The sequence below is a fragment of the Lithobates pipiens genome, unplaced genomic scaffold, assembly GCF_037356315.1.
Source record: "Lithobates pipiens isolate NorthernLeopardFrog02 unplaced genomic scaffold, aLitPip1_a1.2 Scaffold_22, whole genome shotgun sequence".
In the NCBI taxonomy this organism is placed as follows: Eukaryota; Metazoa; Chordata; class Amphibia; order Anura; family Ranidae; genus Lithobates; species Lithobates pipiens.
Window position 1 is genome coordinate 138,985,651 of NW_027507784.1, and position 15,367 is coordinate 139,001,017.

At 52.0% G+C, this 15,367-nt stretch overlaps 1 protein-coding gene across 7 annotated transcripts in view; it reads right to left on the minus strand.

Moving 5' to 3' along the window:
* The window catches only part of LOC143924202 (germinal-center associated nuclear protein-like), a 69,096-nt gene extending 55,098 nt beyond the window's left edge, over positions 1-13,998 (minus strand). The window contains exon 1 of one of the 7 annotated variants that reach the window (XR_013261849.1): positions 13,846-13,998. Coding sequence is in view for 3 of the 7 variants with exons in the window: in XM_077448355.1 (XP_077304481.1) it covers positions 13,846-13,857 (12 nt within the window). In the remaining 4 variants the exon portion in view is untranslated. The remainder of the gene's footprint in view (positions 1-13,845) is intronic. The other 6 variants (XR_013261843.1, XR_013261847.1, XR_013261848.1 and 3 more) reach the window with 6 other exon arrangements.
* Between the last annotated feature and the right edge of the window lie 1,369 nt (positions 13,999-15,367).

The window sequence follows — 15,367 nt, forward strand, 5'->3', positions numbered from 1 at the left end:
AAGTGCGTCTCCTGGAGTACGCATATATGTGGGTTATAACTTTTAAGAAATTGGAACACCAGGGATCGCTTAACCGGGGAGTTCAATCCCCTGGTGTTCCAGGATACAATGTTAAGTGTAGACGGATTCTGGGGGCAGTGGAAGGATCAGGATCATTGTGGAACCCAGCTCCCGGATTGGACCGCTGGACCCGGGACATACATATCCGAGGACAATGCAACACTGAAATATCAATATTTTTAGTAAGAGCCCATTCACACAGGGGCAACTCCTGATCCGACTTCAGGTCGCCCCTAGTCGCCTCAGGTCGCCTCAGGTCGGACAACATTTAAAAAGCAATGTAAGTGAATGAGAGCCGTCTTAATGCACACTACTGAAGTCGCTCCGACTTCAGAAAAGGTTCCTGTACTACTTCTATCCGACTTGTAGGCGACCGGTACCCATTGATTTCAATGGAGATCGCCTCCAAGTCGGATCTCCGTTTATACGGAGGCGACTTTGACAGAATTATCAGCTCTCAAGGGGGAACTCCACGGCAAATTTCTGAAAAAAATTTGGCGTGGGTTCCCCCTCCGAGAGCATACCAGGCCCTTAGGTCTGGTATGGATTCCAAGGGGAACCCCCTACGCCGAAAAAACGGCGTGGGGGTCCCCCCCAGATCCACACCAGACCCTTATCCGAGCACGCTACCCGGCCGGCCAGGAAAGGGGGTGGGGACGAGCGGGCGCCCCCCCCCCTCCTGAGCCGTACCAGGCCGCGTGCCCTCAACATGGGGGGGTGCCTTGGGGGAGGGGGGGCGTGCGGCCCCCCCACCCCAAAGCACCTTGTCCCCATGTCGATGAGGACAAGGGCCTCTTCCCGACAACCCTGGCCGTTGGTTGTCGGGGTCTGCGGGCGGGGGGCTTATCGGAATCCGGGAGCCCCCTTTAATAAGGGGGCCCCCGGATACCGGCCCCCCACCCTATGTGAATGAGTATGGGGTACAATGTACCCCTACCCATTCACCTGTGGAAAAAAAGTACAAAAAAAAAACACAACACAGGGAAAAAATATTTTATTGCACAGCTCCGGGGGTCTTCCGTCTTCGGGGGTCTTCTCGCCGGACTCCTCCGCTATCTTCTTGTAGCTCTTTTACTAGCGGAGGAGTCCGGCTTTCTTCCTCCCCGCCGCCGGCCTCTTCTCCCGACTTCGGGGGTCTTGTCCCCCTCTTCGGTTCTTCTGCCGGGCCACCGCGCCTTCTTATAGCTCTTTTACAGGCGGTGGCCCGGTCTTCTGTCGTCGCCGCCGCCGCCGCCGCCGCCGCCTTCCGTTCTTCTTCTTCTTCTTCTTCTTCTCCAGGAGATGTTGACACGACGCTCTCTCCGGCCGGAATGCCAGAGCCGCCCTGCGCTGCCACTTATATAGGGACAATGGGGCGGTGTCACATGGGTTGGTCACATGGGTTGATGTCACATGGTGACCCCGCCCCCTTACCATGTGACATCAACCCATGTGACCAACCCATGTGACATCAACCCATGTGACACCGCCCCATTGTCCCTATATAAGTAGCAGCGCAGGGCGGCTCTGGCATTCCGGCCGGAGAGAGCGTCGTGTCAACATCTCCTGGAGAAGAAGAAGAAGAAGAACGGAAGGCGGCGGCGGCGACGGCGACGGCGGCGGCGGCGGCGACGGCGACGACAGAAGACCGGGCCACCGCCTGTAAAAGAGCTATAAGAAGGCGCGGTGGCCCGGCAGAAGAACCGAAGAGGGGGGACAAGACCCCCGAAGTCGGGAGAAGAGGCCGGCGGCGGGGAGGAAGAAAGCCGGACTCCTCCGCTAGTAAAAGAGCTACAAGAAGATAGCGGAGGAGTCCGGCGAGAAGACCCCCGAAGACGGAAGACCCCCGGAGCTGTGCAATAAAATATTTTTTCCCTGTGTTGTGTTTTTTTTTTGTACTTTTTTTCCACAGGTGAATGGGTAGGGGTACATTGTACCCCATACTCATTCACATAGGGTGGGGGGCCGGTATCCGGGGGCCCCCTTATTAAAGGGGGCTCCCGGATTCCGATAAGCCCCCCGCCCGCAGACCCCGACAACCAACGGCCAGGGTTGTCGGGAAGAGGCCCTTGTCCTCATCGACATGGGGACAAGGTGCTTTGGGGTGGGGGGGCCGCACGCCCCTCCTCCCCCAAGGCACCCCCCCATGTTGAGGGCACGCGGCCTGGTACGGCTCAGGAGGGGGGGGGGCGCCCGCTCGTCCCCACCCCCTTTCCTGGCCGGCCGGGTAGCGTGCTCGGATAAGGGTCTGGTGTGGATCTGGGGGGGACCCCCACGCCGTTTTTTCGGCGTAGGGGGTTCCCCTTGGAATCCATACCAGACCTAAGGGCCTGGTATGCTCTCGGAGGGGGAACCCACGCCAAATTTTTTTCAGAAATTTGCCGTGGAGTTCCCCCTTGAGCTCATTCTCTGCTTGGCCTCGGCAAAAGTCGCCTGGCCTGGGGCGACTTGTAAGTCGTCCCAAGTCGGGCTTGAAGTCATCACAAGTCGTTTTGAAGTCGCGCTGTGATCTTAACTCAAGTCGTGTCCAAGTTGCCTGACTCAAGTCGCCTACAAGTCGTGTTGCCCCTGTGTGAATGGGCTCTAAACAAGTACAACAAAACTAAACAGAGAACAAACAGATAACCCCAATAACCATACATGAAAAAAGAAAAAGGGAAACAAAAATTTCTGGCCCCGTTAGGGGAACAGTCCCCACCCTCCACCCCACCCAACCCCCTTAAACTGGGGAGGGTATTCATCCCAAAGTGTATCAGCTCGCTGGCTGCAACTGGGGGTCCGTGCAGGAGGCAAGTTCCACCCACAGACATCCTGGGGGGGTTTAGGTAAGCAAGTGAGCGGCTCACTAGGCGTGAGGCAACAGCCTGCTCTATGAAGGAGGCTGACAGGGACATGGATCTGGGAGGATAAAGAAAATTTAGTTTGTCCCATCAGTGAAAATGATCCAAAAAGGGGAAGAAGGAACATATGGTATGAGCCCCCATGCTCCAGGAGGGAGCAGGAAAGGGCAAAGAGGAGCGGCATGTCACAGCCTTCTCCCGACCGTATCTCAGGTCAGGGGTATCAACTTAAACTCCCGCTACCGGGGAGGTTGCTGCCAGCATTCTTAACCACTGGGCACTTAAACACCCTTAATAACCAGACCAATTTTGAGCTTTTCGGTGCTCTCGCATTTTGAATGACAATTACTCAGCCATGCAACACTGGACCTATATGAAATTTTTGTCCTTTTTTTCACACAAATAGAGCTTTCTTTTGGTGGTATTTAATCACCGCTCGTTTTTTTATTTTTTGTGCTATAAAAAGAAAAAATACCGAAAATCCTGTAAAAAAATGAATTTTTCTTTGTTTCTGTTATAAAATTTAGCAGATTAGTAATTTTTTCATCATAAATTTTGTCCAAAATTTATACCACTACATATCTTTGGTAAAAATAAGTACAAATCGGTGGATATTATTTTGTCCATGTGAAAGTTATAGAGTCCACAAGCTTTGGTGCCAATATCTGAAAATTGATCACACCTGAAGTACTGATGGCCTATTTCAATTCTTGAGACCCTAACATGCCAGAAAAGTACAAATACCCCCCAAATCACCCCTTTTTGGAAAGAAGACATTCCAATGTATTTAGTAAGAGGCATGATGAGTTTTTTTAAGTTGTCATTTTTTCCCACAATTCTTTGCAAAATCAAGATTTTTTTTACTTTTTTTTTTTTTCACAAAATTGTCATATTATCAGTTTATTTCTCACACACAGCATATGCATACCACAAATTACACCCCAAAACACATTCTGCTATTACGCCCGAGTACGGCGAGACGTGTGAGACTTTTACACAGTGTGGCCACATACAGAGGCCTAACATGCAGGGAGCGCCATAAGGCGTTCTGCAGCACCCATGACAATTCTGACATTTCGCTCCTACATGTAAAAATCATCATTTATTTGCTAGAAAATTACATAGAATCCCAAAACATTATATATGTTTTTTTAGCAAACACCCTGGAGAATACAATGGTTGTTGCAACTTTTTATCTCGCACAGTATTTGCGCAGCAATTTTTCGAATGCTTTTTTTTTTGGAAAAAAAAACAGTTTTGTGCTTAAAAAAAAACACAGTAAAGTTAGCCCAATGGGGGGTACAAAGAGCTGGGTGGAGTGGAGAGCAATTGGGGGAGCTTGAGAGCACCAGTGGGGGGCAGAAAGAACAGGCGTGGAAAGCACGGGGGGCTGGCGAGCACTATGGAGGACGGAGAGCACTTGCGGGGTTGGAGAGCATATGGGTGGGGGCAAAATTCAGGGGGAGTAGAGAGTACAGGGGTGGGGAGCGGAGTGTGCTGGGGGGGAACTTGAGAGCAATGGTGGGGGCCAAAAAGAACAGGGGTGGAGAGCATGGGAGGCTGAGAGCACTGGGGGGCTAAGAGTGTGGGGTGGTGAAGGGAGCACTGAGGGGTACAAAGAGCAGGGAGGAGTGGAGAGAAATGGGGGGAGCTTGAGAGCACCAGTGGGGGCCAGATATAACAGGGGTGGAAAGCACGGGGGACTGGAGAGCGCTATGGGGGGCGGAGAGGACTGGCAGAGTTGGAGAGCACATGGGTGGGGGCAAAATGCAGGGGGGAGTGGAGAGTACAGGGGTGGGGAGCGGAGAGTGCTGGGGGAGCCAAAAAGAACAGGGTTGGAGAGCACGGAGGCAGAGAGTGCTGGGTGCAGAAAGAACAGGGGTGGGGAGCATGGTGGGCTGGAGAGCACTGTGGAGGTTGGAGAGCACTGTGGGGGGGAGGTGGAGAGCACTGTGGGGGGGGGGGGAGGTGGAGAGCACTGTGGGGGGGGGGGGGAGGTGGAGAGCACTGTGGGGGGGGGGGGGAGGTGGAGAGCACTGTGGGGGGGGGGGAGGTGGAGAGCACTGTGGGGGGGGGGGGGGGAGGTGGAGAGCACTGTGGGGGGGGGGGGGAGGTGGAGAGCACTGTGGGGGGGGGGGGAGGTGGAGAGCACTGTGGGGGGGGAGGTGGAGAGCACTGTGGGGGGGGGAGGTGGAGAGCACTGTGGGGGGGGAGGTGGAGAGCACTGTGGGGGGGGGAGGTGGAGAGCACTGTGGGGGGAGAGGTGGAGAGCACTGTGGGGGGAGAGGTGGAGAGCACTGTGGGGGGAGAGGTGGAGAGCACTGTGGGGGGAGAGGTGGAGAGCACTGTGGGGGGAGAGGTGGAGAGCACTGTGGGGGGAGAGGTGGAGAGCACTGTGGGGGGAGAGGTGGAGAGCACTGTGGGGGGAGAGGTGGAGAGCACTGTGGGGGGAGAGGTGGAGAGCACTGTAAGGGGGGGAGGTGGAGAGCACTGTAAGGGGGGTGGGTGGAGAGCACTGTAAGGGGGTGGGTGGAGAGCACTGTAGGGGGCGGGCTGGGCAGCACTGTGGGGGGCGGGCTGGGCAGCACTGTGGGGGGCGGGCTGGGCAGCACTGTGGGGGGCGGGCTGGGCAGCACTGTGGGGGGCGGGCTGGGCAGCACTGTGGGGGGGCGGGCTGGGCAGCACTGTGGGGGGGCGGGCTGGGCAGCACTGTGGGGGGGCGGGCTGGGCAGCACTGTGGGGGGGGGGGGGGGCTGGAGAGCGTGGTGAGGGAGGAGAGCAGGAGGGGGGGCAGGGAGCACAAGGATAACTGGAGGGGGCAGTAAAAAGTTGGACTGGATAGGAGGAGAAGCAGCAGCTGCATGGAGAAATATAAAGAGCTCATCTCCTCTATATGTCCTGCTTCTCCTCCTATCCAGGCACACAGGGCGGCATCTCTTACTGTGTATCACAGAGCTGGCTGGCTGTGTTCGGCGGCCATGCTATAACACAGCCCCGCCCCCCCAGACCTGATTGTGTGATAGTAGATAGAATCAATACTCCACCTATCACACAATCAGGTCTAGGGGGGCGGGGCCGTGTTATAGCACGGCCGCCGAACAGAGCCAGCCAGCTCTGTGATACACATAAGGAGAGAGGAGCGGTGCAGCCGAAAACGGCCCCATGGCAGGCGGCCACTGCGGTCAAGCCAGCTGTGGTTTGCAAATGCACGGTCTAGCCAGCCGCCAAAAAAAAGGTGTGTGGTGTGTGCGCCTATTACGATGAGTACGGTAGTGACAAAACACACACAGACACACACACCCCGCCCCGAGTTTAAGGGGGTGGGGCTGCGAGGCCAGTCGGCACAACCCGCACCTGCAGGCATCATCCCAGTAACGTTTTTCTGAGCGGGCGATTGGCTTTCCAGCCATAACAACCGATGCTGTTAAAAGCCGCTCGACTGTTATGCGGGAGGGGACCTCCCGCTGCTCTTAACGGTGCTCCCGTTCAATCGGGAGCACTGATCTCACATCTGCCGCTTCCAGCGGCTAGGGAGGGACTGGAATGACGCCGTAAGCGGCATCATTCCAGTCTCCTAATTGTAAACACGAAAGCGACGTCATGACGTCACTTCCCCTTTACTCGGCTGCCAATGGCGCGGGATTTAAAAAAATATACAGCATCGCCGTTTTCGGCGATCTGAATACTTTGAAGTGTAAAGGAGGGGTGGGGGGTCTTTTAGACCACCGATCCCTCCATAAAAAGAACCTGTCACCACCTATTACTGTCACAAGGGATGTTTACATTCCTTGTGACAGCAATAAAAGTGATCAAATTTTATTTTTTATTTTTTTTAAAACAATTTGTTAATTTTAAAATAAATAAGAAAATTTTTTTTTTTAAAACATATGCAGTAAATGTATTTAGAAAGAGACTTTATTTTTTCTGCTTGTGCTGTAAACATTTACATAAAACAATGTATTGAGATGTGACCTATAAAGAAAAAGCATTAGTCAAAGACAATGTGAGTTTTAACCTCTACAGACTCATGCTATAGCCGAAAGATGGCTACAGTGCAGACCTGAACTGCCGGGAGAGCGTCCCAGGACGTCCCCACGTGCTCGAGCGGCCTGCGCGCCCCCTGCAGGGCGCACTCTGATCAGCGAGTCAATGCTCTTCTGTGCCACCTGTCCTTGCACAACAGTGCTGCCTGCCAGTGACCACGAGCACCATCCATCAGAGCCCACAGTGCCACCTATCGGTGTCCACTACCAGTGCTCATAAGTATCACCTGCCAGTGCCCATCAGTGTGACCTATCAGTGCCTATAAGTGCCTTCTCATAAGCGCATATCAATGAAGGAGAAAAATTACCCGTTTGCAAAATGTTATAACTATGAATTTTAAAACTATGAAACATTATTTATTTTTATTTTTTTGTTGTTTTAGCAAAAAAAAAAAAAACCCCCAGCTGTGATTAAATACCACAAAAAGAAAGCTCTATTTGTGTGGAAAAAAAAATGCTAAAATTTCATTTGAGTACAGTGTTGTATGACCGCGCAATTGTCATTCAAAGTGTGTCACCACTGAAAGCTGAAAATTGGTCTGTGCAGGAGGGAAGTTTAACCCTTTCATGACTAACCCTAATAGTCACACCCGACTGAGCACGGCGCATGCGTGCGATCGTGTGCGCGTCAGTGGCAGCGTGTTCCCCGGGAACACTGCTCGTCACCGATGCTGGTAAACAGCCATTGGCCGGCTGTTTACCCACGTGATCGGCTGTGATCCTTTCACAGCCGATCACTAAAATGTAAACAAACCGCGGTAACGAGATGTTACCGGGTTGTTCTCCTCCTCACACACCAATCGTGTGTGAGGAGGAGATTGCGGTAACATCTCGTTACCACCTACAGTGTACATCAAGCACACTGATTGCCCCCCCCCCCCCCAAATAAAGAGGACCTGTCACCACCCCTCATAGTACCTGTCAATCACAGTCCATCAGAGTACCCGTCGCGGCACATCAGGGTACCCGAGTACCCGTCGCGGCACATCAGGGTACCCGAGTACCCGTCGCGGCACATCAGGGTACCCGAGTACCCGTCGCGGCACATCAGGGTACCCGAGTACCCGTCGCGGCACATCAGGGTACCCGAGTACCCGTCGCGGCACATCAGGGTACCCGAGTACCCGTCGCGGCACATCAGGGTACCCCAGTATCTGTCACGGTCCATCAAAGTACCCGAGTACCTGTTACAGCCCATCAAAGTACCTGTCGCAGTCCATCCGAGTACCCGAGTACCTGTCCCAGTCCATCCGAGTACCTGTCCCAGTCCATCCGAGTACCTGTCCCAGTCCATCCGAGTACCTGTCCCAGTCCATCCGAGTACCTGTCCCAGTCCATCCGAGTACCTGTCCCAGTCCATCCGAGTACCTGTCCCAGTCCATCCGAGTACCTGTCCCAGTCCATCCGAGTACCTGTCCCAGTCCATCCGAGTACCTGTCCCAGTCCATCCGAGTACCTGTCCCAGTCCATCCGAGTACCTGTCCCAGTCCATCCGAGTACCTGTCCCAGTCCATCCGAGTACCTGTCCCAGTCCATCCGAGTACCCGCCCCAGTCCATCCGAGTACCCGCCCCAGTCCATCCGAGTACCCGTCCCAGTCCATCCGAGTACCCGCCCCAGTCCATCCGAGTACCCGCCCCAGTCCATCCGAGTACCCGCCCCAGTCCATCCGAGTACCTGCCCCAGTCCATCCGAGTACCTGCCCCAGTCCATCCGAGTACCTGCCCCAGTCCATCCGAGTACCTGCCCCAGTCCATCCGAGTACCCGAGTACCTGCCCCAGTCCATCCGAGTACCCGAGTACCTGCCCCAGTCCATCCGAGTACCCGAGTACCTGCCCCAGTCCATCCGAGTACCCGAGTACCTGCCCCAGTCCATCCGAGTACCCGAGTACCTGCCCCAGTCCATCCGAGTACCCGAGTACCTGCCCCAGTCCATCCGAGTACCCGAGTACCTGTCACAGTCCATCCGAGTACCTGTCACAGTCCATATGAGTACCTGTCACTGCCCTTCAGAGTACCCAAATACCAGTCACCAAGCCATCAGAGTACCTGTCACCAGGCCATCAGAGAACCCGAGTACCTGTCACCAGGCCATCAGAGTACCCGAGTACCTGTCACCAGGCCATCAGAGTAACCGAGTACCTGTCACCAGGCCATCAGAGTACCCGAGTACCCGTCACCAGGCCATCAGAGTACCCGTCACCAGGCCATCAGAGTACCCGAGTACCTGTCACCAGGCCATCAGAATACCCAAGTACCTGCCACCAGGCCATCAGAGTAACCGAGTACCTGTCACCAGGCCATCAGAGTAACCGAGTACCTATTTGCAGCCAATGTCTCATAGAATATACATTGGGGTGTTTGCTTTCCAAAATGGGGTCATTTTGTGGGGAATTTCACTGTCCTGTGGTCCAGGACCTTCAAAAGTGTGATGGGTAGGAATGAAATGAGATGTGTCATTTATGCTCCTAGAATATCCGAACGTACTACTTCAATGTTCGGCCTCTCTATGTGACCACGCTGTGTAAAAGTCCTACACATGTGGTATCGCCATACTCGGGAAGAGTAGCAGAATGTATTTTGGGGTGTCATTTTTGCTATGTACATGCTATGTGTTAGAAATATCTTATAAATTGACAATTTTGTGTAAACAAAAATTGTGTTTTAATTTTTTTTTCACATATTCCAAAAACTTCTGGAAAAAAATTAACTGTTCAAAAGACTCATTATGCCTCACAGATTATACGTTGGGGTGTTTGCTTTCCAAAATGGGGTCATTTTATGGGAAATTCCATTGTCCTGGTACTCCAGGGACTTCAAAAACATAATAGGTAGTTGAGAAATGAGATGCGTCATTTTTGCTCATAGAACGTCTGAAAGTACTACATCAATGTTGGTGCTCTGTATGTGGCCAGGCTGTGTAAAAGTCTCACACATGTGGTATTGCCGTACTCAGGAAGAGTAGCAGAATGTATTTTGGGGTGTAATTTGTTGTATGCATATGCTGTGTGTGAGAAATAACCTGATAATATGACAATCTTGTAAAAAAAAATAATAATAAAAAGATAATCTTCATTTTGCAAAGAATTGTGGGAAAAAATGACAACTTAAAAAAACTCACCATGCTACTTACTTAATACCTTGGAATGTCTACTTTGTAAAAAGGGGTCATTTGGGGGGTATTTGTACTTTTCTGACTTGTAAGTGTCTCAAGAAATGAGACTCACCTGATGTACTGAAGGCCTGATCAGATGTGATCAATTTTCAGCGACTGGCACCATAGTTTGTACACTCTATAACTTTCACAAAGACCAAATAATATACACTAATGTGGGTTATTTTTACCAAAGATAGGTAGCAGTATAAATTTTGGCCAAAATTTATGAAGAAAAATGACTAATTAGCAAAAATTGATGACAGAAACAAAGAAAAAGGCATTTTTTTTTCACAAAATTTACGTTTTATTTTATTTATAGCACAAAAAATAAAAAACCCACTAGCGATTAAATACCACTAAAAGAAAGCTCTATTTGTGTGGGAAAAAAGGAAGCAAGTTTCATATGGATACAGTGTTGGGTGACTGAGTAATTGTCAAACTGTGAGAGCGCTGAAAGCTGAAAATTGGTCTGGTCAGGAAGGGGGTGTAAGTGCACTGTATTGATGTGGTTAAGGAGGGATCGGGGGTCTGAAAGATCCCCGATCCCTCCTTTACACTTCAAAGTATTCAGATCGCCGAAAACGGCGATTCTGAATACTGTATATTTTTTTAAATCCCGCGCCATTGGCAGCCGAGTAAAGGGGAAGTGACGTCATGACGTCGCTTCCGTGTTTACAATTAGGAGACTGGAATGACGCCGCTTACGGCGTCATTCCAGTCCCTCCCTAGCCGCTGGAAGCGGCAGATGTGAGATCAGTGCTCCCGATTGAACGGGAGCACCGTTAAGAGCAGCGGGAGGTCCCCTCCCGCATAACAGTCGAGCAGCTTTTAGCCGCATCGGTTGTTATGGCTGGAAAGCCAATCGCCCGCTCAGAAAAACGTTACAGGGATGATGCCTGCAGGTGCGGGCATCATCCCGGTATAACCCCCGGAAGCCGAGTACGCACATCTGCGTACGCTTGGCAGCAAGGGGTTAAGTGCCCAGTAAGGAAGTGGTTAAAAAACGATAAAGATAGAAAAGAGAAAGATAATAAAAAAAAATAAACGCTTGTGCTGTAAACGTTTTCATAAAACAATGAAAGAGACATAAATAAAGATTGAAAGAGAGAGAGTGAGAAAGAGAAAAAAGAAAGAAACAGAATAAAAAAAATAAAGAATGAAAGCACGAGAGCGGGAGAGAAATAATAAGAATAATTAAGAATTCAAGAGAAAGAGAAAGAGAGAGAGAGAGAAATAAAGACAGACAGACAGGGGCAACTCAAGCACTCTAAAAGCGAGTTCTCTCTCTGCTGTTACTGAAATTACCGCAGGGGCGTACCTAGAGCATTTGGCACCCGGGGCGGATCCTATATCTGACACCCCCACCTTGAAATGTAAAAACATCACATTGTGCCCCCATGCATCCTTCAATATCTTTTTGTCACTACTGTGTACACCCTCTCCACAACTGCACCTCTGGACCCCTTTACATTACACGGCACCCTGCACCTCTGGCCCCCTTCACATTACACGGCACCCTGCACCTCTGGCCCCCTTCACATTACACGGCACCCTGCACCTCTGGCCCCCTTCACATTACACGGCACCCTGCACCTCTGGCCCCCTTCACATTACACGGCACCCTGCACCTCTGGCCCCCTTCACATTACACGGCACCCTGCACCTCTGGCCCCCTTCACATTACACGGCACCCTGCACCTCTGGCCCCCTTCACATTACACGGCACCCTGCACCTCTGGCCCCCTTCACATTACACGGCACCCTGCACCTCTGGCCCCCTTCACATTACACGGCACCCTGCACCTCTGGCCCCCTTCACATTACACGGCACCCTGCACCTCTGGCCCCCTTCACATTACACGGCACCCTGCACCTCTGGCCCCCTTCACATTACACGGCACCCTGCACCTCTGGCCCCCTTCACATTACACGGCACCCTGCACCTCTGGCCCCCTTCACATTACACGGCACCCTGCACCTCTGGACCCCTTCACATTACACGGCACCATGCACCTCTGGACCCCTTTACATTACATAGCCCTTGTACCTCTGGACCCCTTTACATTACACAGCCCTTGTACCTCTGGACCCCTTTGCATTACACTGCACCCTGCACCTCTTGACCCCTTTACATTACACAGCCCTTGTACCTCTGGTCCCCTTTACATTATATGGCACCCTGCACCTCTGGACCCCTTTGCATTACACTGCACCCTGCACCTTTTGACCCCTTTACATTACACAGCCCTTGTACCTTTGGACTCCTTAACATTATATGGCACTCTGGACCCCTTCACATTACACAGCAGCCTACACCTCTAGACCCATTTACATTACACAGCCCTTGTACCTCTGGACCCCTTTACATTACACAGCACCCTGCACCTCTGGACCCCTTTACATTACACAGCCCTTGTACCTCTGGACCCCTGTACATTATACGGCACCCTGCACCTCTGGATTCCTGGATTCCTTCACATTACACAGCAGCCTACACCTCTGGACCCATTTACATTACACAGCCCTTGTACCTCTGGACCCCTTTACATTACACAGCACCCTGCTGCACCTCTGGACCCCCCTTACAGACACCCCCTAACAGTTCTGGACTCCCTGCATGTTACACAGACCCCCCCCCAGTACACAACCTCCCTACAGTGCACAGACCCCCCCGTTCAGAACACACACGGAGAGCCCAAGGTAATGGCTTCGCATTCGAGCCAGTCTGCACACCCGGGACTCGGTGTTCTGCCGTATAATATCCGGCCATCAAATAGAGTCCGGGCCGTACTGCGCATGCGCAGTACGGAGCAGACCAAGCTTCGAAAAATCTCCGAAGCTTCACGGTGCCTGCGCCGTGAGTGGAGGTGGTAGCCCCACCATCCAAGCGGACATAGGGTTGTGAATATTAAAGGGCCCCCCTCGGCCTCGCTGCGCTCGGCTCTTTTATATTCCTACTCTGTGTCCACTTGGATAGTGGGGATAGAACCTGGACTCACGGCGCAGGCGCCGTTCATCCTCTGCAATTTTCGGAATCTGTGTTGCTGTGTACTGCGCATGCGCAGTACGCAGCGGACACTATCGGATGGAGGACGTTATATGACAAGACACCGGCACAAGGATCCTGCATGCAGGGGGAGGGGGGGAGGCGGCTTCACTGTGCTCGGCTGTGACAGCCGCTGTAGAAAGTGAGAGTGATCTGAGCCGTGAAGGGATTGTGCCGAATGGCCTCGCAGCCCCACCCCGTAAACTCGGGGCGGTGTGTTTTGTCACTACCGTACTCATCGTAATAGGAGCACACACCGTTTTTTGGCGGCTAGCTAGATCGTGCATTTGCAAACCACGGCTGGCTTGACCGCAGTAGGCGGCCTACCTGGAAATCTCCCGGTATCCCGGTAGGCCAGTCCGACCCTGTGAGCAGCGATGTGGGCACTGTAGATGCAGCCCACAACGCTGCTGCACCGATCTCTTCCCCCCTCCGCTGTACCGATCGGTACAGAGAGGGGGAGGGAGAAACCGGCGTCATATGACGCCGGTTTGTTTACAAGTGATCACTCCGTCATTTGACGGAGCAATCACGTAGTCAGCGGCCGTTTTTCAACAAGCAGAGAAAACATCCGTTTATCTTACCAGAAATACCATGTTTAGGCCACGAAAACATCCTTAGTACACTCCCCGGACTCACAACTCAAACTGCAGCCACCACAATCCAGTCATTCACAACTTTCAAAACAAAATCTCTGTAACTCCCTTCACTGGCACTCACCTCCATTCCCATAAACGGCTCCTTTTCCGTCAAAATCACTTCCTGTCCATATGGATAAAGTCTTCCCCGCTTACTGAGCTGCAACAAAAGTTCCGGTGGCAGAACGTTCCCGCCTCCTGCTGGCAGACGATGGAGGGAGTCCTGCAGATCGCAGATCGGAGAGAGGAGCACTGAGCAAGTGAAGCGTCTATTGTACAATTAAGTGACAACCATTAAAATAATAAGCTAAATACAAAAGAAAAATGTATAATGCACTTATTCATCCAGTGAGAAGTGTGTCATAGTGGTCTTTAGACTGAGATCTGTGAAATATAGACGTTCTAGATTTTGTTCGAAAGCGGAACTTCTGAATGTACTAATGTTATTTCAGACAAGTGGTAATGCTTACTTCCATCTGAAAAGAGATCTGTTGTGGGTCGCTTTTCAGAGGACAGCATAGACACACTCAGGAGGCAGTACTGACACCTGTTTTTTTTTTTTTTCTTTCACCCCTTCTTGCCACCACCCCCGGATCTTTAAAAAAATGGATCCTGTCCCCTTAAAGTGACTGTAAACCCACTCCACAAATAAACCCGCAAGACAAAGTCATAATGAGCTAGTATGCATAGCATACAAGCTCATTATGAAATACTCACGTTTAGATCGAAGTCCTCGCAGCGGCCCCCGTACACTGGTCTGTCTGGCGACATATCACCCGGAGTTATTTCTGGGTATCGCAGGCTCCAGCGCTGTGATTGGCCGTCGTCACTCCCGCGCAGGAGCCGCCGGTAGCGGCACATCAGCTGAAGCAATGGCACGAACGAGCCGTTGCTTCAGTGCGCATGTGCCGATGACGTCGGTACATGCTGATACCTTATTATGGGCTTACTTACCTGTAGTAAAAAGTGGATTGTAAGGGTTTACAACCACTTTAAAGCACGTTATACAGCACAGTGCATGTGCTATGTAATTTGGCCCCTCCCTGTATCACCTGCAATACCGGTCTGATCCTGCCTGGCTATGCTCTTGCCTCCATAAACTGACCACGGTTTATCATGGCTGCTGAGCTCTGACACCGTGGTCAGTTTATGTGTCTCTGTCATCTGCAGCTCTCCTCTCTGCTCTCCTCTGTCCCCCTCCCCTCCCTGCCTGTCAGCTCCGTCCACTCCGCAATCCTCCCTTCCTGCTGCTCTCATATCTATTGTATAAGGATGCCATCTCCTCTGTTATATAATGCTATATGCCCCAGTGCCTGTGCTGTGTAAAAAAAAATGCAGATTATACTGTATATCAGAGTGTCTTCTGGCGCTCACATGACTCCTCGGATCTCTCTCCTCCCCTCCTCGTGCCTGAAGTCAGTGGCAGTGCTTGGCCCCGCCCACTATAGCCGTCAGCCAGAGAGAGCCCAGGAGTCGCGTGAGCGTCGGGAGATGCTCTGATATAAGGTATAATCGCCAATGTTTTTATACAGCACAGGAACTAATAGCGTTATATAACAGAGGGGATGGCACGCTTATACAATAGTGGGTTAACCACTTTAACC